The 25,888-nt window shown below is 49.1% G+C and overlaps 1 protein-coding gene across 1 annotated transcript in view; it reads right to left on the reverse strand.

Moving 5' to 3' along the window:
- Window positions 1–25,888, reverse strand: part of LOC137544736 (uncharacterized) — a 241,526-nt gene that overhangs the window by 38,727 nt on the left and 176,911 nt on the right. Inside the window, exons 6-7 of the mRNA XM_068265829.1 lie at window positions 24,994–25,479; window positions 16,350–16,385 (exon numbers count right to left, since the gene is read on the reverse strand). Coding sequence (XP_068121930.1) covers window positions 16,350–16,385; window positions 24,994–25,479 — 522 coding nt within the window. The remainder of the gene's footprint in view (window positions 1–16,349; window positions 16,386–24,993; window positions 25,480–25,888) is intronic.

The raw sequence follows: 25,888 nt of genomic DNA on the forward strand, positions 1-25,888 counted from the left end.
GCAGAAACCCTGGTATAGATGAGAAATAAACTAACAGAGGACAGGAGGACAGCTGCCCACACAGGCAGGCCCTGAGGCCTAAAGCTGTGTAAGCTTGCCTGCAGCAGCAGCTGTCTCTATGTAACACACAAGCTACTAACTAAAATACAATCTCTATCTAGCTAACAACAATATAGGTGTGTATAGGAGGTGTATGTGAGCAAAAACGCTAGGTGATTGACCACAATAGAGCACTTGCTAAGCCAAAGCACAAAGGAGCAGATCTCTCTCTGTACAAGTCAAGCAAGGACGGAAAAACGGAACATGGCGGCCGCTATTTATAGGGTAGGGGCTGGCCAGGGTCCCCCTCTGTGATTGGCTGCCGTCAGAGGGCCTGGGAGCCCTCTGATTGGCTCTAAGGACATCAATCTGGGCTATGACGCTATTCGAGCTCGGTATTCGAGCTCGAATAGCGCTGTTTGCTCGAATAGCTCGAATAGTGAATGGGCTATTCGAGTGTACGCGAATAGCCCATTCGAATAGCTCCAGCTATTCGGAGCTCGAATACCGAGCTCGAATAGCTGAAAAAGAGCTCGAATATTCGAGCTACTCAAATATTCGAGCTCTGCTGAGCATCCCTGATTATTGGTGCATCCTATTCAAATCACATATATTGCCATACCAAATGCATATTTATGGATCTAGCATACATGCCAATTCGATTTTATCATTGAGACCATCTGGTCCCAAACTGTAACATTAGAGCAGTTTTGGCTGCAGCTGGGTCTGAAACGCCCAGATTTTATCCCTTTTAAAATGGTGTATCAATTTTTCACAAAATGGTTAGGGATATGCCATATGAGGAGACCCTCCTCCGTGACCGAAAGGAACAGTGGGGAATCTTTTTGTAAAGTTTTCTATTCCTTCCCCTTTTTATACCAAGCCCAGGCAGTTCTGACCGTGTTGCTAAAATATATGCAGCCGTTTATTGTGCGGCATAATTTAGGTAGGGATTGGCTGTACAGATTGTGTGACAGCGAAAGTGCACAACCCCTTTTATGCCTCTCAGGCCGCACAGCCTTATGGGCATGGTAGTTCTGACACGGAGGAGAGGCGGTCCCCTGTTGGTTAGATTGCCCCACTTGATCTTCACTCACCAATAGCGAGTGTGACAACCGGAAGGGGCGGGGCATACTCCCGCGATATACCGGAAAGCCGCATCTCGCCTGACATTGGAGCATAGCGTGACCAAGCGTCCACTGAGACGCCAAACGGCCGTCGCAGGCCCCAACTGGTGCTCGGCGCCCCCCCACCTCCACCACACCGTCACCTGAGGAACAGTCACATGGCTGCATTGTAGACGCACGATCTATACACTGCAATAAAACAATTGGACGGAAGGTGCCCGGAGACTCTGCTCTTTTTCTGTGTATTGGATGTACTGATGGCTTTCTTCACCTACCCCGATGTGCACACGTCCCAGCAGCAGAAACGTCGATGACCCGGTGAGAACGGTGGTTTATTTTGCCCATATACACCTACACTGCTCCAGGTTAGTGTAGGGAGTGCCACTCACATCTACCTCTCCTTGGCAACATAACTAAAGTTCTTTCTTCTATCAAGTTTGAGTAGAGCACCCCTACCATGACTTCATGTTCCAATGATGCAATGGATGGAGCAAACACACAATATGAAAGTGACAATGAGATAGATTCATTAGATCTTGATTCACTATGTTTAAGTGATAAAGTAGCAGTTGGTAGAGAAGATCTTACTACTTTCTTCTCAAACAACGCTGCTTCTACAGAGGCAAATAAGGAGGTGGGGTCCCGAGCTTTGGAAATCAAACTGGGAAGACTCAGTGAGCAGGAGACCAAGCTCTTCTGCACAGTCACCCCACTTAAGAGGTACAAGAAAGACGGCATAGTGGCCAGGGGGTTCAGACGATATTGGGAACCCTCCGAATATCGTGAGGATAAACAGTTTATTGAGGATTGGACTGAGGCACATTTAGATCTTGCTAAAAGATTGCAAAACATAGTCCTCGCACGCACCACCGTAGAATATAACAAGGTATCTGCGGAACTCAGTGATGTGAAACAGAAATATGAAAGTTCCGTCACAGAGGAGAAGTTCACAGCTGTAACCTCGAAATTAGAAGATAAAATCATTAAGATACAGGACGAGATAGAAACGAGAAAGTTGAAAACGTTCTTTCGTGACCAGGAAGACTTTGACAAGGGCAAGATATTCAATTGGGGCACTGCCCCTTTTCCAAAGAACCCTAGAAGCCGGGGATATTGGACCACAGTCTCAGGTTCAGATAGTGATCAGGACCAAGGGAAACAACCTAGAAAACCCCCAAAAAGGAAACCAAAGAAAAATCCAAAAACCCATAGAAAAGAAGACAAGAAAGACCCCACAGGTTCACAATGTGCTGGGGCAGAGGGCCCTTTAGACCAAGGATCCGACGAGGAAGGGGACGTACCCCTAGAAGGGACATCAAAGACAGTACATTGGGAGGGAATCAAAGATGCCAAACAACCCAAGAAAAAGCGAAAAGCGACCATGTAGATGGGAATAGGGAACCCGAGGTCCCTCAGGTTGTGAACATTTCGGGGGTCACCATCCCAGAAGCATGTATATCCCTCCTTAGCCGAGGGTTAAATTTCTGCCCAACACAGAACTTTGATATAGTAGCATTTACTGTCGATCTATTTAAATCCACACGCAAGTTGGCTATCTGCCAGAAGTTCGGAGAGTCGGATAAGGAGCTGGAAACGATTGATATTCCAAAGCCACCTGACCCCCACGTACGCCCAATGACACAAGCCATAAGTGTTGATGAACCGAGGGTCTCCCCGGGAGTAATCAACCAGGCAAGTGAGGGTGTTCAAATCTTGCCTCCTCAAATGACACAAGGGATGGACACCGGCAGTGTGGGTCTTGACCCAACAATGCGGTGGGACCCCACGGATGAGGAAATCGAGGCAATATTAAATGATCTGTGGGAGGAAGGTGGACGGCTGGATTGGTCTGATGTCTTGGCCACAAGGGACCTGCAACTGGGAGATCCCAGTACCTTCAGAGCCTGTAAATCGGTGCAGCCCTTCCCAGTCTCCCCAGGGTCCAGTATTGATCATTTTTTTGATGCCGTATTGAGAGATCTTAAGGCTCAGATTTATGATCAAGCCATTCCAAATTTGAGTGTACAAGAGAGAAAGGCACTTGAATGGCTGAGGAGGAATGAGGGGTTGGTCATAAGGAATGCGGACAAAGGAGGTAATCTGCTCATAATGGCGACTCAGCAGTATAAGATGGAAGCCGAAAGGCAATTGAACGACAAAGATACTTATTGCCCGCTTCCTCGTGACCCAACCCCTCGCTTCCAGAGTGAGTTGAAGGCCCTGTTGGAGGGAGGGAAGGAGAGAGGATTTCTCTCCAAGAAATTGGCAAGGGATTTAATCCCGACCCACCCTAGACGACCAGTGTGGTACCACATCCCAAAAATTCACAAGTCTTTGACCGCACCGCCGGGACGTCCCATAGTCTCAGGCTGTGGGTCTCTCACTGAGAGGTTGTCCAGGTACTTGGACCATCTCCTGCGCCCCCTACTTGGAGGGGTGTCCTCTTATTTAAGGAATACCCTGGAGGTATTGCAGAATGTGGAGCATGCCACTTGGGTCCCAGGAGACATGCTGGCCACGATTGATGTGGTCAGTCTGTATAGCAGAATTCCCCAAGACCTGGGGGTGCAGGCCGTCAGAAAATATTTACAACGTACCAATAAGGATGATGAGTATATCGAATTCATTTGTCAATGTTTGCATTTTGTTTTGACACATAACGCCTTTTTATTTGACGGACGCTGGTACCATCAGGTGGCGGGGACTGCTATGGGGACCCCAGTGGCATGCTCCTTTGCTAACCTCTTCTTGGGGGCATGGGAGGAGTCTGCAGTGCACTCGGATTTGAATCCTTTCCGAGGTCACATCAGACAGTGGTCCAGGTACGTGGACGACGTCCTGGTGGTGTGGTCTGGCACTGATAATGAATTCCTCGACTTTGTGAGGTATCTAAACGTCAACAACATTAAAATGCAATTCACCTCGGAGATGATAGGCGATGAGGTGGTCTTTTTAGATTTGAGTTTGAAAATTGTTGACAATAAATTGATTAGCGAGGGTTATCGTAAACCAACCACAACCAATTCGGTCCTTCTCGGAGTTTCCACCCGAAGCATGTAGTCGGATGCTATCCCTTGTGGCCAATATCTTCGCCTGAGAAGGAACAATCGTTTGCGGTCCACGTTTGATGACCAAGCAACCGAATTGACCCATAGATTTGTGAAAAGAGGGTATGACCCACAGAAGTTGGTGAGGCCTAGGAGTCGGGCTGCTGAGAAGGACAGAGAGACCCTTTTGCAGGAAAACATTAAGCAAGGTGAAAGGGAGAGGAGGATGGTTTTTCCTTTGATTATACCCCTTTGGCTGATAAGATAAGGGAGAGTGTTTTTAGGCATTGAGAGATAATCAGACAAGATCCAGAGCTATCCAGTAAAATTCCACAACCTCCACGGGTGGCATTTAGGAGGGCACCTACTCTGGCCAATTTGTTAACTCGGAGTGAGTTCGTGTCCCCCAAATGTACAACATGGCTGAATAGATACGCTACCAAAGGTAACTTTAAGTGTGGATTTTGTAAATATTGTCCCAAAATGATTATACAAAGATGCATAACGGTGGGAGGAGTGGATTTCCATATGAGAGGGTTATATACATGTTTAACCGATTATGTGGTATACGTGATCTTTTGCCCCTGTAAAAGATTTTATATCGGACAAACGACAAGACCGATTAAAATACGAATTGGGGAGCATGTTAGTACAATTAAAGCTGGGAAGAGCTGCACTAGATTGGTATCACACATGAAGGAAGAACATGGAGGAAGTTTTATACTGGATAGAGTGGAGGCCCCAAGGCGAGGGGGCAACAGGGACAAACTACTCCTTAGGAAAGAGACATGTATTATACTGCGCACAGAAGCGATGGGACCAGCTGGTCTCAATGATAAAATCGAATTGGCATGTATGCTGGATCCATAAATATGCATTTGGTACGGCAATATATGTGATTTGAATAGGATGCACCAATAATGGGAATGTATCCCGTAGATTTTGCTAGTTTCCTGTATATGTGATTTTGGATACATTTCCAAACGTCCTGGGGTGGTGGTGTGATGGAGGCTATATAAATATCTAATGTGTCCCCCTTGAACCCCTTTTTTATACTTGTTTCCCCCTCCACATAGCTGTCTAGGCTTAAGTTAGAGCCATATAATAGGATGTTCAGTGGCGTAGCTAAGGAGCTATGGGCCCCGATGCAAGTTTTACAATAGGGCCCCCCAAGCACATAACAATTGATACGGCGCACCACAACCTTCCAATGGCAACTACAGTGTCAGAGGTGCAAGAAGGGGATGGAGGGCAGTTTGTTAATGATTACCACTACTCAAAGGGCCTGATTCACAAAGCGGTGCTAACAGTTAGCACCCTGGTGAAAAGCCCTTTATCATGCCTAAACTCAGTTTAGGCATGATGGGCCTGATTCACAAAGCGGTGCTAACAGTTAGCACCCTGGTGAAAAGCCCTTTATCACGCCTAAACTCAGTTTAGGCATGATAAGTTTAGGTGTGATAACTTTAGGGGCTTGATTCACAAAGCGGTGATAACCCAGTTATCACGCCTAAAAGACTTTGGGCCTGATTCACAAAGCGGTGCTAACAGTTAGCACCATGGTGAAAAGCCCTTTATCACGCCTAAACTCTGTTTAGGCATGATAAGTTTAGGTGTGATAAGTTTAGGTGTGATAAGTTTTTAGGTGTGATAACTTTAAGTACCAACTGAGCTAGCACCGCAGTGCACAGCTGATCAAAAGTTTTGCGCTAGCAAAGTCTGGTGCACTTTGCATAGAGTTTTATGGCGCTGCTTTGCGTGCGGGACTTTGCGTGCGATCTAAACTTATCTAAACTTATCATGCCTAAACTTATCATGCCTAAACTTATCATGCCTAAACTGAGTTTAGGCATGATAAAAATGGTTATCACGCCTAAAGTCTTTAACTGGGTTATCACCGCTTTGTGAATCGAGCCCTTTAGGCGTGATGACCTTTTCACCACTGAGTTATCACCGCTTTTTCCTGCTCTTCGCGCGAAGTTACCGCGCATACGCGCGGTAACTTCGCGCGAAGAGCAGGAAAAAGTGGTGATCACTTTTTATCACCGCTTTGTGAATCAAGCCCTAGGTGTGATAAGTTTAGGCATGATAAGTTTAGGTGTGATAAGTTTAGGTGTGATAAGTTTAAGCACCAACTGGGTTAGCACCGCAGTGCACAGCTGATCAAAAGTTTTACGCTAGCAAAGACTGGTGCATTTCGTATAAAGTTTAATGGCGCTGCTTTGCGTGCGGGACTCTGCAAGCGATCTAAACTTATCTAAACTTAGCATGCCTAAACTTATCACACCTAAACTTATCATGCCTAAACTTATCACACCTAAACTGGCTTTTCACCAGAGTGGTGCAATGGTTATCATGCCTAAAGTCTCTAACTGGGTTAGCACTGCTTTGTGAATCGAGCCCAAAGTATCTATAGAAGTGATTATTATGAGCACAGGACCAATAGAGAGCTAATACTGTAATTGAGGGAGGACCCTTTGGGGCCCCTCTGGCCCAAGGGCCCGGATGCGGTCGCTACCTCTGCACCCCCTATTGCTACGCCCCTGAGGATGTTTATAATTATTTGGTGATAAACTGTAACATTAGAGCAGTTTTGGCTGCAGCTGGGTCTGAAACGCCCAGATTTTATCCCTTTTAAAATGGTGTATCAATTTTTCACATAATGGTTAGGGATATGCCATATGAGGAGACCCTCCTCCGTGACCGAAAGGAACAGTGGGGAATCTTTTTGTAAAGTTTTTCTATTTCTTCCCCTTTTTATACCAAGCCCAGGCAGTTCTGACCGTGTTGCTAAAATATATGCAGCCGTTTATTGTGCGGCATAATTTAGGTAGGGATTGGCTGCACAGATTGTGTGACAGCGAAAGTGCACAACCCCTTCTATGCCTCTCAGGCCGCACAGCCTTATGGGCATGGGAGTTCTGACACGGAGGAGAGGCGGTCCCCTGTTGGTTAGATTGCCCCACTTGATCTTCACTCACCAATAGCGAGTGCGACAACCGGAAGGGGCGGGGCATACTCCCGCGATATACCGGAAAGCCGCATCTCGCCTGACATTGGAGCATAGCGTGACCAAGCGTCCACTGAGACGCGAAACGGCCGTCGCAGGCCCCAACTGGTGCTCGGCGCCCCCCCACCTCCACCACACCGTCACCTGAGGAACAGTCACATGGCTGCATTGTAGACGCACGATCTATACACTGCAATAAAACAATTGGACGGAAGGTGCCCGGAGACTCTGCTCTTTTTCTGTGTATTGGATGTACTGATGGCTTTCTTCACCTACCCCGATGTGCACACGTCCCAGCAGCAGAAGCGTCGATGACCCGGTGAGAACGGTGGTTTATTTTGCCCATATACACCTACACTGCTCCAGGTTAGTGTAGGGAGTGCCACTCACATCTACCTCTCCTTGGCAACATAACTAAAGTTCTTTCTTCTATCAAGTTTGAGTAGAGCACCCCTACCATGACTTCATGTTCCAATGATGCAATGGATGGAGCAAACACACAATATGAAAGTGACAATGAGATAGATTCATTAGATCTTGATTCACTATGTTTAAGTGATAAAGTAGCAGTTGGTAGAGAAGATCTTACTACTTTCTTCTCAAACAACGCTGCTTCTACAGAGGCAAATAAGGAGGTGGGGCCCCGAGTTTTGGAGATCAAACTGGGAAGACTCAGTGAGCAGGAGACCAAGCTCTTCTGCACAGTCACCCCACTTAAGAGGTACAAGAAAGACGGCATAGTGGCCAGGGGGTTCAGACGATATTGGGAACCCTCCGAATATCGTGAGGATAAACAGTTTATTTAAGATTGGACTGAGGCACATTTAGATCTTGCTAAAAGATTGCAAAACATAGTCCTCGCACGCACCACCGTAGAATATAACAAGGTATCTGCGGAACTCAGTGATGTGAAACAGAAATATGAAAGTTCCGTCACAGAGGAGAAGTTCACAGCTGTAACCTCGAAATTAGAAGATAAAATCATTAAGATACAGGACGAGATAGAAACGAGAAAGTTGAAAACGTTCTTTCGTGACCAGGAAGACTTTGACAAGGGCAAGATATTCAATTGGGGCACTGCCCCTTTTCCAAAGAACCCTAGAAGCCGGGGATATTGGACCACAGTCTCAGGTTCAGATAGTGATCAGGACCAAGGGAAACAACCTAGAAAACCCCCAAAAAGGAAACCAAAGAAAAATCCAAAAACCCATAGAAAAGAAGACAAGAAAGACCCCACAGGTTCACAATGTGCTGGGGCAGAGGGCCCTTTAGACCAAGGATCCGACGAGGAAGGGGACGTACCCCTAGAAGGGACATCAAAGACAGTACATTGGGAGGGAATCAAAGATGCCAAACAACCCAAGAAAAAGCGAAAAGCGACCATGTAGATGGGAATAGGGAACCCGAGGTCCCCCAGGTTGTGAACATTTCGGGGGTCACCATCCCAGAAGCATGTATATCCCTCCTTAGCCGAGGGTTAAATTTCTGCCCAACACAGAACTTTGATATAGTAGCATTTACTGTCGATCTATTTAAATCCACACGCAAGTTGGCTATCTGCCAGAAGTTCGGAGAGTCGGATAAGGAGCTGGAAACGATTGATATTCCAAAGCCACCTGACCCCCACGTACGCCCAATGACACAAGCCATAAGTGTTGATGAACCGAGGGTCTCCCCGGGAGTAATCAACCAGGCAAGTGAGGGTGTTCAAATCTTGCCTCCTCAAATGACACAAGGGATGGACACCGGCAGTGTGGGTCTTGACCCAACAATGCGGTGGGACCCCACGGATGAGGAAATCGAGGCAATATTAAATGATCTGTGGGAGGAAGGTGGACGGCTGGATTGGTCTGATGTCTTGGCCACAAGGGACCTGCAACTGGGAGATCCCAGTACCTTCAGAGCCTGTAAATCGGTGCAGCCCTTCCCAGTCTCCCCAGGGTCCAGTATTGATCATTTTTTTGATGCCGTATTGAGAGATCTTAAGGCTCATATTTATGATCAAGCCATTCCAAATTTGAGTGTACAAGAGAGAAAGGCACTTGAATGGCTGAGGAGGAATGAGGGGTTGGTCATAAGGAATGCGGACAAAGGAGGTAATCTGGTCATAATGGCGACTCAGCAGTATAAGATGGAAGCCGAAAGGCAATTGAACGACAAAGATACTTATTGCCCGCTTCCTCGTGACCCAACCCCTCGCTTCCAGAGTGAGTTGAAGGCCCTGTTGGAGGGAGGGAAGGAGAGAGGATTTCTCTCCAAGAAATTGGCAAGGGATTTAATCCCGACCCACCCTAGACGACCAGTGTGGTACCACATCCCAAAAATTCACAAGTCTTTGACCGCACCGCCGGGACGTCCCATAGTCTCAGGCTGTGGGTCTCTCACTGAGAGGTTGTCCAGGTACCTGGACCATCTCCTGCGCCCCCTACTTGGAGGGGTGTCCTCTTATTTAAGGAATACCCTGGAGGTATTGCAGAATGTGGAGCATGCCACTTGGGTCCCAGGAGACATGCTGGCCACGATTGATGTGGTCAGTCTGTATAGCAGAATTCCCCAAGACCTGGGGGTGCAGGCCGTCAGAAAATATTTACAACGTACCAATAAGGATGATGAGTATATCGAATTCATTTGTCAATGTTTGCATTTTGTTTTGACACATAACGCCTTTTTATTTGACGGACGCTGGTACCATCAGGTGGCGGGGACTGCTATGGGGACCCCAGTGGCATGCTCCTTTGCTAACCTCTTCTTGGGGGCATGGGAGGAGTCTGCAGTGCACTCGGATTTGAATCCTTTCCGAGGTCACATCAGACAGTGGTCCAGGTACGTGGACGACGTCCTGGTGGTGTGGTCTGGCACTGATAATGAATTCCTCGACTTTGTGAGGTATCTAAACGTCAACAACATTAAAATGCAATTCACCTCGGAGATGATAGGCGATGAGGTGGTCTTTTTAGATTTGAGTTTGAAAATTGTTGACAATAAATTGATTAGCGAGGGTTATCGTAAACCAACCACAACCAATTCGGTCCTTCCCGGAGTTTCCACCCGAAGCATGTAGTGGATGCTATCCCTTGTGGCCAATATCTTCGCCTGAGAAGGAACAATCGTTTGCGGTCCACGTTTGATGACCAAGCAACCGAATTGACCCATAGATTTGTGAAAAGAGGGTATGACCCACAGAAGTTGGTGAGGACTAGGAGTCGGGCTGCTGAGAAGGACAGAGAGACCCTTTTGCAGGAAAACATTAAGCAAGGTGAAAGGGAGAGGAGGATGGTTTTTTCCTTTGATTATACCCCTTTGGCTGATAAGATAAGGGAGAGTGTTTTTAGGCATTGGGAGATAATCAGACAAGATCCAGAGCTATCCAGTAAAATTCCACAACCTCCACGGGTGGCATTTAGGAGGGCACCTACTCTGGCCAATTTGTTAACTCGGAGTGAGTTCGTGTCCCCCAAATGTACAACATGGCTGAATAGATACGCTACCAAAGGTAACTTTAAGTGTGGATTTTGTAAATATTGTCCCAAAATGATTATACAAAGATGCATAACGGTGGGAGGAGTGGATTTCCATATGAGATGGTTATATACATGTTTAACCGATTATGTGGTATACGTGATCTTTTGCCCCTGTAAAAGATTTTATATCGGACAAACGACAAGACCGATTAAAATACGAATTGGGGAGCATGTTAGTACAATTAAAGCTGGGAAGAGCTGCACTAGATTGGTATCACACATGAAGGAAGAACATGGAGGAAGTTTTATACTGGATAGAGTGGAGGCCCCAAGGCGAGGGGGCAACAGGGACAAACTACTCCTTAGGAAAGACACATGTATTATACTGCGCACAGAAGCGATGGGACCAGCTGGTCTCAATGATAAAATCGAATTGGCATGTATGCTGGATCCATAAATATGCATTTGGTACGGCAATATATGTGATTTGAATAGGATGCACCAATAATGGGAATGTATCCCGTAGATTTTGCTAGTTTCCTGTATATGTGATTTTGGATACATTTCCAAACGTCCTGGGGTGGTGGTGTGATGGAGGCTATATAAATATCTAATGTGTCCCCCTTGAACCCCTTTTTTATACTTGTTTCCCCCTCCACATAGCTGTCTAGGCTTAAGTTAGAGCCATATAATAGGATGTTCAGTGGCGTAGCTAAGGAGCTATGGGCCCCGATGCAAGTTTTACAATAGGGCCCCCCAAGCACATAACAATTGATACGGCGCACCACAACCTTCCAATGGCAACTACAGTGTCAGAGGTGCAAGAAGGGGATGGAGGGCAGTTTGTTAATGATTACCACTACTCAAAGGGCCTGATTCACAAAGCGGTGCTAACAGTTAGCACCCTGGTGAAAAGCCCTTTATCATGCCTAAACTCAGTTTAGGCATGATAAGTTTAGGTGTGATAAGTTTAAGGGCTTGATTCACCAAGCGGTGCAAAGTGTTTGCACGCTGGTGAAAAGGCCCTTATCACGCCTAAACTCACTTTAGGCATGATAAGAAGAAACTCGCGCGAAGTTACCGCGCGTACGCGCGTAAGTGCGCGCGCAGCACCCGACGCTTCGCGTGAAGCTCCCATTAAACCCTATGGGACTTTGTGTGCGCGCTCACGCGCGTACGCACGGTAACTTCGCGCGAAGAGCAGGAAAAAGCGGTGATAACTCAGTGGTGAAAAGGTCATCACGCCTAAAGTCTTTTAGGCGTGATAACTGGGTTATCACCGCTTTGTGAATCAAGCCCTAGGTGTGATAAGTTTAGGCATGATAAGTTTAGGTGTGATAAGTTTAGGTGTGATAAGTTTAAGCACCAACTGGGTTAGCACCGCAGTGCACAGCTGATCAAAAGTTTTACGCTAGCAAAGACTGGTGCATTTCGTATAAAGTTTAATGGCGCTGCTTTGCGTGCGGGACTTTGCAAGCGATCTAAACTTATCTAAACTTAGCATGCCTAAACTTATCACACCTAAACTTATCATGCCTAAACTTATCACACCTAGGGCTTGATTCACAAAGCGGTGATAACCCAGTTATCACGCCTAAAAGACTTTAGGCGTGATGACCTTTTCACCACTGAGTTATCACCGCTTTTTCCTGCTCTTCGCGCGAAGTTACCGCGCGTGAGCGCGCGCGCAAAGTCCCATAGGGTTTAATGGGAGCTTCGCGCGAAGCGTCGGGTGCTGCGCGCGCACTTACGCGCGTACGCGCGGTAACTTCGCGCGAGTTTCTTCTTATCATGCCTAAAGTGAGTTTAGGCGTTATAAGGGCCTTTTCACCAGCATGCAAACACTTTGCACCGCTTTGTGAATCGAGCCCCTAAACTGGCTTTTCACCAGAGTGGTGCAATGGTTATCATGCCTAAAGTCTCTAACTGGGTTAGCACCGCTTTGTGAATCGAGCCCAAAGTATCTATAGAAGTGATTATTATGAGCACAGGACCAATAGAGAGCTAATACTGTAATTGAGGGAGGACCCTTTGGGGCCCCTCTGGCCCAAGGGCCCGGATGCGGTCGCTACCTCTGCACCCCCTATTGCTACGCCCCTGAGGATGTTTATAATTATTTGGTGATAAACTGTAACATTAGAGCAGTTTTGGCTGCAGCTGGGTCTGAAATGCCCAGATTTTATCCCTTTTAAAATGGTGTATCACTTTTTCACAACATGGTTAGGGATTTGCCATATGAGGAGACCCTCCTCCGTGACCGAAAGGAACAGTGGGGAATCTTTTTGTAAAGTTTTCTATCCCTTCCCCTTTTTATACCAAGCCCAGGCAGTTCTGACCGTGTTGCTAAAATATATGCAGCCGTTTATTGTGCGGCATAATTTAGGTAGGGATTGGCTGCACAGATTGTGTGACAGCGAAAGTGCACAACCCCTTCTATGCCTCTCAGGCTGCACAGCCTTATGGGCATGGTAGTTCTGACACGGAGGAGAGGCGGTCCCCTGTTGGTTAGATTGCCCCACTTGATCTTCACTCACCAATAGCGAGTGCGACAACCGGAAGGGGCGGGGCATACTCCCGCAATATACCGGAAAGCCGCATCTCGCCTGACATTGGAGCATAGCGTGACCAAGCGTCCACTGAGACGCCAAACGGCCGTCGCAGGCCCCAACTGGTGCTCGGCGCCCCCCCACCTCCACCACACCGTCACCTGAGGAACAGTCACATGGCTGTATTGTAGACGCACGATCTATACACTGCAATAAAACAATTGGACGGAAGGTGCCCGGAGACTCTGCTCTTTTTCTGTGTATTGGACACACCCCCTTCAGCACCTCCCTTTCCTTAATAACTTATTTAATGTCCTAACTAGAGGCGATGTGCCTGGATAAATGGTTTTTTTTTTTTTTTTTTTTTTTTTTTTTAGTGTTACTCTCATGTCATGAAAAACAAAAGTTTGCTTTCTTAAAACAGAAAGAATTTGCGATAATTCAGGTTGGAGTGAGCTCGAGATGTCTCCCAGGCACCACTGCTGAATATATGCAAATTAACCATTGTACCCTTAGAAGCTAAACACACCTCCAGAACCGCTGGAATGCAATGATGTGTCAGCTTGTTAAATTGTACAGAGCCAAAATAATCCAACATGCATACAGACTGTTTCAGATTGTCATGTGACATTACCTGTGCCTAGCCCCCTGTTATTATTATTATAGTGTCAGGGTTACTGTCAGGTCATGTGATTGGCTGTCATGTGACATTACCTGCGCCTAGTCCCTGTTATTATTATTATAGTGTCAGGGTTACTGTCAGGCCATGTGATTGGCTGTCATGTGACATTACCTGCGCCTAGCCCCCTGTTATTATTATTATAGTGTCAGGGTTACTTTCAGGTCATGTGATTGGCTGTCATGTGACATTACCTGCGCCTAGTCCCCTGTTATTATTATTATTATAGTGTCAGGGTTACTGTCAGGTCATGTGATTGGCTGTCATGTGACATTACCTGCGCCTAGTCCCTGTTATTATTATTATAGTGTCAGGGTTACTGTCAGGCCATGTGATTGGCTGTCATGTGACATTACCTGTGCCTAGCCCCCTGTTATTATTATTATAGTGTCAGGGTTACTGTCAGGCCATGTGATTGGCTGTCATGTGACATTACCTGCGCCTAGTCCCTGTTATTATTATTATAGTGTCAGGGTTACTGTCAGGTCATGTGATTGGCTGTCATGTGACATTACCTGCGCCTAGTCCCTGTTATTATTATTATAGTGTCAGGGTTACTGTCAGGTCATGTGATTGGCTGTCATGTGACATTACCTGTCCCTAGTCCCCTGTTATTATTATTATAGTGTCAGGGTTACTGTCAGGTCATGTGATTGGCTGTCATGTGACATTACCTGCGCCTAGTCCCCTGTTATTATTATTATTATAGTGTCAGGGTTACTGTCAGGTCATGTGATTGGCTGTCATGTGACATTACCTGCGCCTAGTCCCTGTTATTATTATTATAGTGTCAGGGTTACTGTCAGGCCATGTGATTGGCTGTCATGTGACATTACCTGTGCCTAGCCCCCTGTTATTATTATTATAGTGTCAGGGTTACTGTCAGGTCATGTGATTGGCTGTCATGTGACATTACCTGCGCCTAGTCCCTGTTATTATTATTATAGTGTCAGGGTTACTGTCAGGTCATGTGATTGGCTGTCATGTGACATTACCTGTCCCTAGTCCCCTGTTATTATTATTATAGTGTCAGGGTTACTGTCAGGCCATGTGATTGGCTGTCATGTGACATTACCTGTGCCTAGCCCCCTGTTATTATTATTATAGTGTCAGGGTTACTGTCAGGTCATGTGATTGGCTGTCATGTGACATTACCTGCGCCTAGTCCCCTGTTATTATTATTATTATAGTGTCAGGGTTACTGTCAGGTCATGTGATTGGCTGTCATGTGACATTACCTGTGCCTAGCCCCCTGTTATTATTATTATAGTGTCAGGGTTACTGTCAGGTCATGTGATTGGCTGTCATGTGACATTACCTGCGCCTAGTCCCCTGTTATTATTATTATTATAGTGTCAGGGTTACTGTCAGGTCATGTGATTGGCTGTCATGTGACATTACCTGTGCCTAGCCCCCTGTTATTATTATTATAGTGTCAGGGTTACTGTCAGGTCATGTGATTGGCTGTCATGTGACATTACCTGCGCCTAGTCCCCTGTTATTATTATTATAGTGTCAGGGTTACTGTCAGGTCATGTGATTGGCTGTCATGTGACATTACCTGTGCCTAGCCCCCTGTTATTATTATTATAGTGTCAGGGTTACTGTCAGGTCATGTGATTGGCTGTCATGTGACATTACCTGCGCCTAGTCCCCTGTTATTATTATTATAGTGTCAGGGTTACTGTCAGGCCATGTGATTGGCTGTCATGTGACATTACCTGTGCCTAGCCCCCTGTTATTATTATTATAGTGTCAGGGTTACTGTCAGGTCATGTGATTGGCTGTCATGTGACATTACCTGTGCCTAGCCCCCTGTTATTATTATTATAGTGTCAGGGTTACTGTCAGGTCATGTGATTGGCTGTCATGTGACATTACCTGCGCCTAGTCCCCTGTTATTATTATTATAGTGTCAGGGTTACTGTCAGGCCATGTGATTGGCTGTCATGTGACATTACCTGTGCCTAGCCCCCTGTTATTATTATTATAGTGTCAGGGTTACTGTCAGGTCATGTGATTGGCTGTCATGTGACATTACCTGCGCCTAGTCCCCTGTTATTATTATTATAGTGTCAGGGTTACTGTCAGGCCATGTGATTGGCTGTCATGTGACATTACCTGCGCCTAGTCCCTGTTATTATTATTATAGTGTCAGGGTTACTGTCAGGCCATGTGATTGGCTGTCATGTGACATTACCTGCCCCTAGTCCCCTGTTATTATTATTATAGTGTCAGGGTTACTGTCAGGCCATGTGATTGGCTGTCATGTGACATTACCTGTGCCTAGCCCCCTGTTATTATTATTATAGTGTCAGGGTTACTGTCAGGTCATGTGATTGGCTGTCATGTGACATTACCTGTGCCTAGCCCCCTGTTATTATTATTATAGTGTCAGGGTTACTGTCAGGCCATGTGATTGGCTGTCATGTGACATTACCTGTGCCTAGTCCCGGGTTGTCAGCTCCTTGCGCACCTGGAAAATCCAACATAACAGAATAACAATGAATAGTATTTCCATAAAGATACATGCACATCTTTGCAATAAACACAGATATACAGTACAGGGCCGGATTTATCTTTACAAGAGCCTATAGGTACAGATTGGGGAGTAACTCAACATCATTGCCCCCCCACAGAACTTTGGATGCCCCCCAGCTTTCTGCGCAGGTAACCTGACAGCCAATGTTGATCAGTTGGCCAGAGCACACCCCGTGCAGATAACAGACAGCAGTGAGTGCTGCACACCCCATGCAGATAACAGCAGGGAAGCACTGCACACCCCATGCAGATAACAGCAGACAGCAGGGAAGCACTGCACACCCCATGCAGATAACAGCAGGGAAGCACTACACACCCCATGCAGATAACAGCAGACAGCAGGGAAGCACTGCACACCCCATGCAGATAACAGCAGACAGCAGGGAAGCACTGCACACCCCATGCAGATAACAGCAGACAGCAGGGAAGCACTGCACACCCCATGCAGATAACAGCAGACAGCAGGGAAGCACTGCACACCCCATGCAGATAACAGCAGACAGCAGGGAAGCACTGCACACCCCATGCAGATAACAGCAGACAGCAGGGAAGCACTGCACACCCCATGCAGATAACAGACAGCAGTGAGTGCTGCACACCCCATGCAGATAACAGCAGGGAAGCACTGCACACCCCATGCAGATAACAGCAGACAGCAGGGAAGCACTGCACACCCCATGCAGATAACAGCAGACAGCAGGGAAGCACTGCACACCCCATGCAGATAACAGCAGACAGCAGGGAAGCACTGCACACCCCATGCAGATAACAGCAGACAGCAGGGAAGCACTGCACACCCCATGCAGATAACAGCAGACAGCAGGGAAGCACTGCACACCCCATGCAGATAACAGCAGGGAAGCACTACACACCCCATGCAGATAACAGCAGACAGCAGGGAAGCACTGCACACCCCATGCAGATAACAGCAGGGAAGCACTGCACACCCCATGCAGATAACAGCAGGGAAGCACTGCACACCCCATGCAGATAACAGCAGGGAAGCACTACACACCCCATGCAGATAACAGCAGACAGCAGGGAAGCACTGCACACCCCATGCAGATAACAGCAGGGAAGCACTACACACCCCATGCAGATAACAGCAGACAGCAGGGAAGCACTGCACACCCCATGCAGATAACAGCAGACAGCAGGGAAGCACTGCACACCCCATGCAGATAACAGCAGACAGCAGGGAAGCACTACACACCCCATGCAGATAACAGCAGACAGCAGGGAAGCACTGCACACCCCATGCAGATAACAGCAGACAGCAGGGAAGCACTGCACACCCCATGCAGATAACAGCAGACAGCAGGGAAGCACTGCACACCCCATGCAGATAACAGCAGACAGCAGGGAAGCACTGCACACCCCATGCAGATAACAGCAGGGAAGCACTGCACACCCCATGCAGATAACAGCAGACAGCAGGGAAGCACTGCACACCCCATGCAGATAACAGCAGACAGCAGGGAAGCACTGCACACCCCATGCAGATAACAGCAGGGAAGCACTGCACACCCCATGCAGATAACAGCAGACAGCAGGGAAGCACTGCACACCCCATGCAGATAACAGCAGGGAAGCACTACACACCCCATGCAGATAACAGCAGACAGCAGGGAAGCACTGCACACCCCATGCAGATAACAGCAGACAGCAGGGAAGCACTGCAGGCATTTCTCTATCAGTTACATCTGCTTCTGTGATAAAACATACGTTTTCCCACATACAGAGCCGTGCTAACTCAAATATCACACCTTATCAAAGTTAACACGCCTTATCAGAGTAGCATAGCGAGCGCTACAAACCCACAGGGGCTCAGGGCAGGATGATTGCCATTGCCAATTAGCAGGCATAAGTTTGTAGCACTCGCTATGCTACTCTGACAAGGCTTGTTAACTCTGATAAGGTGTGATATTTGAGTTAGCACGTCTTTGTGAATCAAGCCGATGGTGTGCAGAAAACATATACAGAAAACCGACAGACAAGTGTGCTCCCAGCCTCAGCTTATTACACTCACTCTGTCCCCCTCTGATGGTGCAGAACTGGCTCTGCAGACTCCTCCAGCATCACTACAGTGCACAGCACTTGGGGAGGGGTGGAGAGGCTGGGGGCGGGGCTCTGCAGACTCCTCCAGCATCACTACAGTATACAGCACTTGGGGAGGGGTGGAGAGGCTGGGGGCGGGGCTCTGCAGACTCCTCCAGCATCACTACAGTATACAGCACTTGGGGAGGGGTAGAGAGGCTGGGGGCGGGGCTCTGCAGACTCCTCCAGCATCACTACAGTGCACAGCACTTGGGGAGGGGTGGAGAGGCTGGGGGCGGGGCTCTGCAGACTCCTCCAGCATCACTACAGTATACAGCACTTGGGGAGGGGTGGAGAGGCTGGGGGCGGGGCTCTGCAGACTCCTCCAGCATCACTACAGTATACAGCACTTGGGGAGGGGTAGAGAGGCTGGGGGCGGGGCTCTGCAGACTCCTCCAGCATCACTACAGTATACAGCACTTGGGGAGGGGTGGAGAGGCTGGGGGCGGGGCTCTGCAGACTCCTCCAGCATCACTACAGTATACAGCACTTGGGGAGGGGTAGAGAGGCTGGGGGCGGGGCTCTGCAGACTCCTCCAGCATCACTACAGTATACAGCACTTGGGGAGGGGTGGAGAGGCTGGGGGCTGGGCTCTGCAGACTCCTCCAGCATCACTACAGTACACAGCACTTGGGGAGGGGTAGAGAGGTTGGGGGCGGGGCTCTGCAGACTCCTCCAGCATCACTACAGTACACAGCACTTGGGGAGGGGTGGAGAGGCTGGGGGCGGGGCTCTGCAGACTCCTCCAGCATCACTACAGTACACAGCACTTGGGGAGGGGTGGAGAGGCTGGGGGCGGGGCTCTGCAGACTCCTCCAGCATCACTACAGTATACAGCACTTGGGGAGGGGTAGAGAGGCTGGGGGCGGGGCTCTGCAGACTCCTCCAGCATCACTACAGTATACAGCACTTGGGGAGGGGTGGAGAGGCTGGGGGCGGGGCTCTGCAGACTCCTCCAGCATCACTACAGTATACAGCACTTGGGGAGGGGTAGAGAGGCTGGGGGCGGGGCTCTGCAGACTCCTCCAGCATCACTACAGTATACAGCACTTGGGGAGGGGTGGAGAGGCTGGGGGCTGGGCTCTGCAGACTCCTCCAGCATCACTACAGTATACAGCACTTGGGAAGGGGTGGAGAGGCTGGGGGTGGGGCTCTGCAGACTCCTCCAGCATCACTACAGTACACAGCACTTGGGGAGGGGTAGAGAGGTTGGGGGCGGGGCTCTGCAGACTCCTCCAGCATCACTACAGTACACAGCACTTGGGGAGGGGTGGGGAGGCTGGGGGCGGGGCTCTGCAGACTCCTCCAGCATCACTACAGTATACAGCACTTGGGGAGGGGGTGGGGAGGCTGGGGGCGGGGCTCTGCAGACTCCTCCAGCATCACTACAGTATACAGCACTTGGGAAGGGGGTGGGGAGGCTGGGGGCGGGGCTCTGCAGACTCCTCCAGCATCACTACAGTACACAGCACTTGGGGAGGGGTGGAGAGGTTGGGGGCGGGGCTCTGCAGGCTCCTCCAGCATCACTACAGTACACAGCACTTGGGAAGGGGTGGAGAGGCTGGGGGCGGGGCTCTGCAGACTCCTCCAGCATCACTACAGTACACAGCACTTGGGGAGGGGTAGAGAGGCTGGGGGCGGGGCTCTGCAGACTCCTCCAGCATCACTACAGTATACAGCACTTGGGAAGGGGGTGGGGAGGCTGGGGGTGGGGCTCTGCAGACTCCTCCAACATCACTACAGTACACAGCACTTGGGAAGGGGTGGAGAGGCTGGGGGTGGGGCTCTGCAGACTCCTCCAGCATCACTACAGTACACAGCACTTGGGGAGGGGTAGAGAGGTTGGGGGCGGGGCTCTGAAGACTCCTCCAGCATCACTACAGTACACAGCACTTGGGGAGGGGTGGAGAGGCTGGGGGCGGGGCTCTGTAGACTCCTCCAGCATCACTACAGTACACAGCACTTGGGGAGGGGTGGACAGGCTGGGGGCGGGGCTCTGCAGACTCCTCCAGCATCACTACAGTACACAGCACTTGAGGAGGGGTGGAGAGGCTGGGGGCGGGGCTCTGCAGACTCCTCCAGCATCACTACAGTACACAGCACTTGGGGAGGGGTGGAGAGGCTGGGGGCGGGGCTCTGCAGACTCCTCCAGCATCACTACAGTACACAGCACTTGGGGAGGGGTGGAGAGGCTGGGGGCGGGGCTCTGCAGACTCCTCCAGCATCACTACAGTACACAGCACTTGGGGAGGGGTGGAGAGGCTGGGGGCGGGGCTCTGCAGACTCCTCCAGCATCACTACAGTACACAGCACTTGGGGAGGGGTGGAGAGGCTGGGGGCGGGGCTCTGCAGACTCCTCCAGCATCACTACAGTACATAGCACTTGGAGAGGGGTGGAGAGGCAGGGGGCGGGGCTCTGCAGGCTCCTCCAGCATCATTACAGTACACAGCACATGGGGAGGGGTGGGGAGGCTGGGGGCGGGGCTCTGCAGGCTCCTCCAGCATCAATACAGTACACAGCACATGGGGAGGGGTGGGGAGGCTGGGGGCGGGGCTCTGCAGACTCCTCCAGCATCACTACAGTACACAGCACATGGGGAGGGGTGGAGAGGCTGGGGGCGGGGCTCTGCAGGCTCCTCCAGCATCATTACAGTACACAGCACATGGGGAGGGGTGGGGAGGCTGGGGGCGGGGCTCTGCAGGCTCCTCCAGCATCAATACAGTACACAGCACATGGGGAGGGGTGGGGAGGCTGGGGGCGGGGCTCTGCAGACTCCTCCAGCATCACTACAGTACACAGCACATGGGGAGGGGTGGGGAGGCTGGGGGCGGGGCTCTGCAGACTCCTCCAGCATCACTACAGTACACAGCACTTGGGGAGGGGTAGCTATTAGGTAGCTAGAGGATCCTCAGTATTATTATTATTATTATATTTATAAAGCGCCAACATATTACGCAGGCGCTGGACAATAAATATATACAATGATACAAGGATGACAGACATAACAAGGTTATACATGCAAATTGTACAAAATACATGATCATGCAATATGGGCTGGTTAGGTAGGCCCAGTAATACAAGTACGAGGCTGTCATAGGAAAGGAGCACACGATCATGTAGAATACACTAGGGAAGGGAGAGGGTACAAGATACATGATCATGTGATTTGGGCTGGTTAGGTAGGTCCAGTAATACAAGTACGAGGCTGTCATAGGAAAGGAGCACACGATCATGTAGAATACACTAGGGAAGGGAGAGGGTACAAGATACATGATCATGTGATTTGGGCTGGTTAGGTAGCCCCAGTAATACAAGTACAGGCTGTCATAGGAAAGGAGCACACGATCATGTAGAATACACTAGGGAAGGGAGAGGGTACAAGATACATGATCATGTGATTTGGGCTGGTTAGGTAGGCCCAGTAATACAAGTACGAGGCTGTCATAGGAAAGGAGCACATGATCATGTAGAATACACTAGGGAAGGGAGAGGGAACAAGATACATGATCATGTGATTTGGGCTGGTTAGGTAGGCCCAGTAATACAAGTACGAGGCTGTCATAGGAAAGGAGCACATGATCATGTAGAATACACTAGGGAAGGGAGAGGGTACAAGATACATGATCGTATGATTTGGGCTGGTTAGGTAGGTCCAGTAATACAAGTACAGGCTGTCATAGGAAAGGAGCACATGATCATGTAGATTACACTAGGGAGTGGAGGACCCTGCCAGAGGCTTACAATCTAAAGGGAGGGGTGGAAACACTAGGTGGGGCTGTTAAATATTCAGTAGAGAGTTACTGTGTGGTAGGAGGTGGATAGGCCATCATAAAGAGGTGGGTTTTGAGGGCTTGCTTGAATGAGTTGAAAGAGGGAGCAAGTCTGATGGGTGGTGGAAGGGCGTTCCAGAGGGTGGGGGCAGCTCTTGAGAAATCCTGCAGGCGGGCATGGGAGTGTGAAATGCGTGGGATGGTGAGGCAAAGGTCGTTGGAGGATCGGAGAGGGCGACCTGGTGTATACCTGTGAGAAAAAGAGAGAACACCAAGAGCCCAATATGGTGTAGTATGTACTGGTAAGGTATAATTGATAGAGTAATAATATTAATTTAATACTCACAAACCAGGGTTACCAATTAGGCAACCACTGTCAAAGCAGGTGGGGAGATTGTCCTGACCCCACTCGGGAATAAGAAGTCACTCTCTGTAGTTGAAGAAAGAAGGGTACAACCCTCCACCAAGGGTGGACTTGATGTAGATAATAGGATAACCGAGGCGCCAATAGGATAAAAAACACTAAAAGAACTTAAAAACCCATCTTGGTAATAGAGGAGGCAGTGGTGGACTTACCTCCTCCAAGCAAAACATACGACTGGATTTTCAGTCAAAACAATTTTATTGGATACTCCAAATAAAGTGCAACGTGTTTCGCAGGATACAAACCCACTTCATCAGGCAATAACAGACAGGAGTAAACAGCATCTGCCAGTATCCTCAACGCTGAGCGCCTCTGTCATCAACATCAGAGGCGCTCAGTGTTGAGGATACTGGCAGATGCTGTTTACTCCTATCTGTTATTGCCTGATGAAGCGGGTTTGTATCCCGTGAAACGCGTTGCACTTGATTTGGCGTATCCAATAAAATTGTTTTGACTGAAAATCCACAGTCCTGTGTTCTGCTTGGAGGGGGTGAGTCCACCACTGCCTCCTCTATTACCAAGATGGGTTTTTAAGTTCTTTTGGTGTTTTTTATCCTATTGGCGCCTCTGTTATCCTGGTGTATACCTGTGAACAAGCTCTGAGATGTAGGTAGGGCAGGTTTTGTGCACAGATTTATACGCCAGGCATAGAATCTTGAAAGTTATCCTGAAACGGATAGGGAGCCAGTGCAGGGATTCACAAAGGGGAGATGTGGATGCGGAGCGGTGCGAAGAATGGATGAGTCTTGCAGCCGCGTTCATCACTGAGTGAAGGGGGGCAGTGCGTTTCAAGGGGAGGCCAGAAAGGAGGGAGTTACAGTAATTAAGGCGGGAGATGATGGGGGCATGGATGTCCAGTTTGGTCGTGTCCGGAGGTAAGAAGGGGCGGATCTTGGAGATATTACGGAGGTGGAAATCGCAGGCTCTGGTGATGTTTTGGATGTGTGGGATGAAGGAGAGTTCAGAGTCCAAGGTGACACCCAGACAGCGGGCCTAGAAGGTAGGGTGAATGGTTGTGTTATCGATTGTCAGGTGGAAATCTGGGAGGGGTGCAGCAGCATGGGGTGGAAAGATCAGGAGCTCAGTTTTGTCTAGGTTAAGCCTCAGGAACCTAGCTGACATCCAGGAGGAAATTGCTGAGAGACACGAGGAGACCTTGTTTATGGTGGTGGATGAGAGATCGGGGGTATGGAGGTAAATCTGAGTGTCATCTGCATAAAGGTGGTAATTGAAGCCCAGGGAGAAGATAAGCTTGCCAATTGAGGAAGTGTATATGGAGAAAAGAAGGGGGCCCAGAACAGAGCCCTGGGGGACTCCAACTGTGAGGGGGGCAGCGGTTGAGAAGGAGCAATTGAAGGAAGTTGTGAAGGAGCGATTGGATAGATAGGAGGAGATCCAGGCCAAGGCAAGACCATGGATGCCCATGGACTGTAGTGATTGGAGGAGGAGGGGGTGTCAAATGCTGCGGAGAGATCAAGGAGGAGCAGGATGGATTAACTGCCTTTGGCCCTGGCAAGGGTTAGGTCGTTGACCACCTTGGTGAGGGCTGTTTCAGTGTGCAGGTCGGAATCCAGACTGTAGGGGGTCAAGTAGGGTATTGGTGTTGATGTATTGGGTAATGCGTTGGTGGACTAGGCGTTCAAGGAGTTTAGACGCATAGGGAAGGAGGGAGATTGGGTGGTAGTTTGAGGGTAGGGCTGGGTCAAGTGAGGGTTTTTTCAGCAGGGGGAAGTACAGTGGCCTGTTTGAATGCTCTGGGGAAGATGCCTGTGGAAAGGGAAAGATTGAACAAGGAAGTGAGGACTGGGGCCAGGTTAGGGAAGTGGGGACGAAGAGTATTCGCGGGTACCGGATCACAGGGAGAGGATGCGAGGAGAGGAAGAGAAGGGGACTTGCTAGGACATTTGGGCTGAGATTACGTAGGTCTCTCTGCCATCGACCAGGCTGAGGGGTGGGAAGAGAAGTTGTTGGTGGGGAGATGGTGAAGGTGAGGAGGTGATGGTCAGAGATAGGGAAAGGTGCGATGTCCAGGTTGCTGAGGGAGGTAGACTTTGAGAATATGAGGTCAAGAGTATGACCAGAGCGGTGGGTGAGGGAATTTGTGAGACATGACAGACATCAGAGACCTCATTCTATTATGGTGAAAATATGGAGAGAGATATTCCTGAGTGCACAGCTGACGTCCTGTACTTCAATCACACAAGACATGATACACACAAGACTGATACAGCACAATGTTTATAACTCATACCTTGTCCTGGCTGATTGGAGGAGGAACCAACCCCTTTGGCATGATCGGAGGTGGAGCCACCCTCTTTGGCATGATCGGAGGAGGAGCCACCCTCTTTGGCATGATCAGAGGAGGAGCCACCCTCTTTGGCATGATCAGAGGAGGAGCCACCCTCTTTGGCATGATCAGAGGAGGAGCCACCCTCTTTGGTGTGATCGGAGGAGGAGCCACCCTCTTTGGCATGATCGGAGGAGGAGCCACCCTCTCTGGGGTGATCGGAGGAGGAGCCATCTTCGCTGGGGTGATCGGAGGAGGAGCCATCTTCTCTGGGGTGAATGGAGGAGGAGCCATCTTCTCTGGGGTGATCGGAGGAGGAGCCATCTTCTCTGGGGTGATCGGAGGAGGAGCCATCTTCTGTGCGGTGATCGGAGGAGGAGCCATCTTCTGTGGGGTGATCGGAGGAGGAGCCACTATCGGAGTTAGGTGTGGTTACAGTGGGTTCAGGAGCTGCAGAGGAAAGAAGTCATGTGACCTGTTTGATGAGCAGTAGGGAAATTTTCATTTCTGCCAATGGCGATTTCCGATTTTCTTTTTTTTCTGATTCACGATTTTCCGATTTCTAAGAAGTATTTGTCATTTTTATGCATTAGAGAAAGCAAAAATTACAAAAAATATTTATCGGAAATCGGTAAAACAGAATCTTGTGACTAGTCGAAAATGACTGCAGTAAAATATGATTTTTGCAGAAAAAGGGGTTATTTTATCATTGAGAGGCCGCTATGCACACTACGGTCGCTCCTTGCAGCATAGCGGGCTGGGGCCGGTTCTCTCATGAAGCAAGGTGTGTACCTTCCTGCGGAGGAATGGAGAGGCTGAGGGTGAGCAGTATGTTTGTCACAGCCAGCCAGTGTGTATT

Source organism: Hyperolius riggenbachi, chromosome 1 (genome assembly GCF_040937935.1).
Source record: "Hyperolius riggenbachi isolate aHypRig1 chromosome 1, aHypRig1.pri, whole genome shotgun sequence".
Lineage (NCBI taxonomy): Eukaryota > Metazoa > Chordata > Amphibia > Anura > Hyperoliidae > Hyperolius > Hyperolius riggenbachi.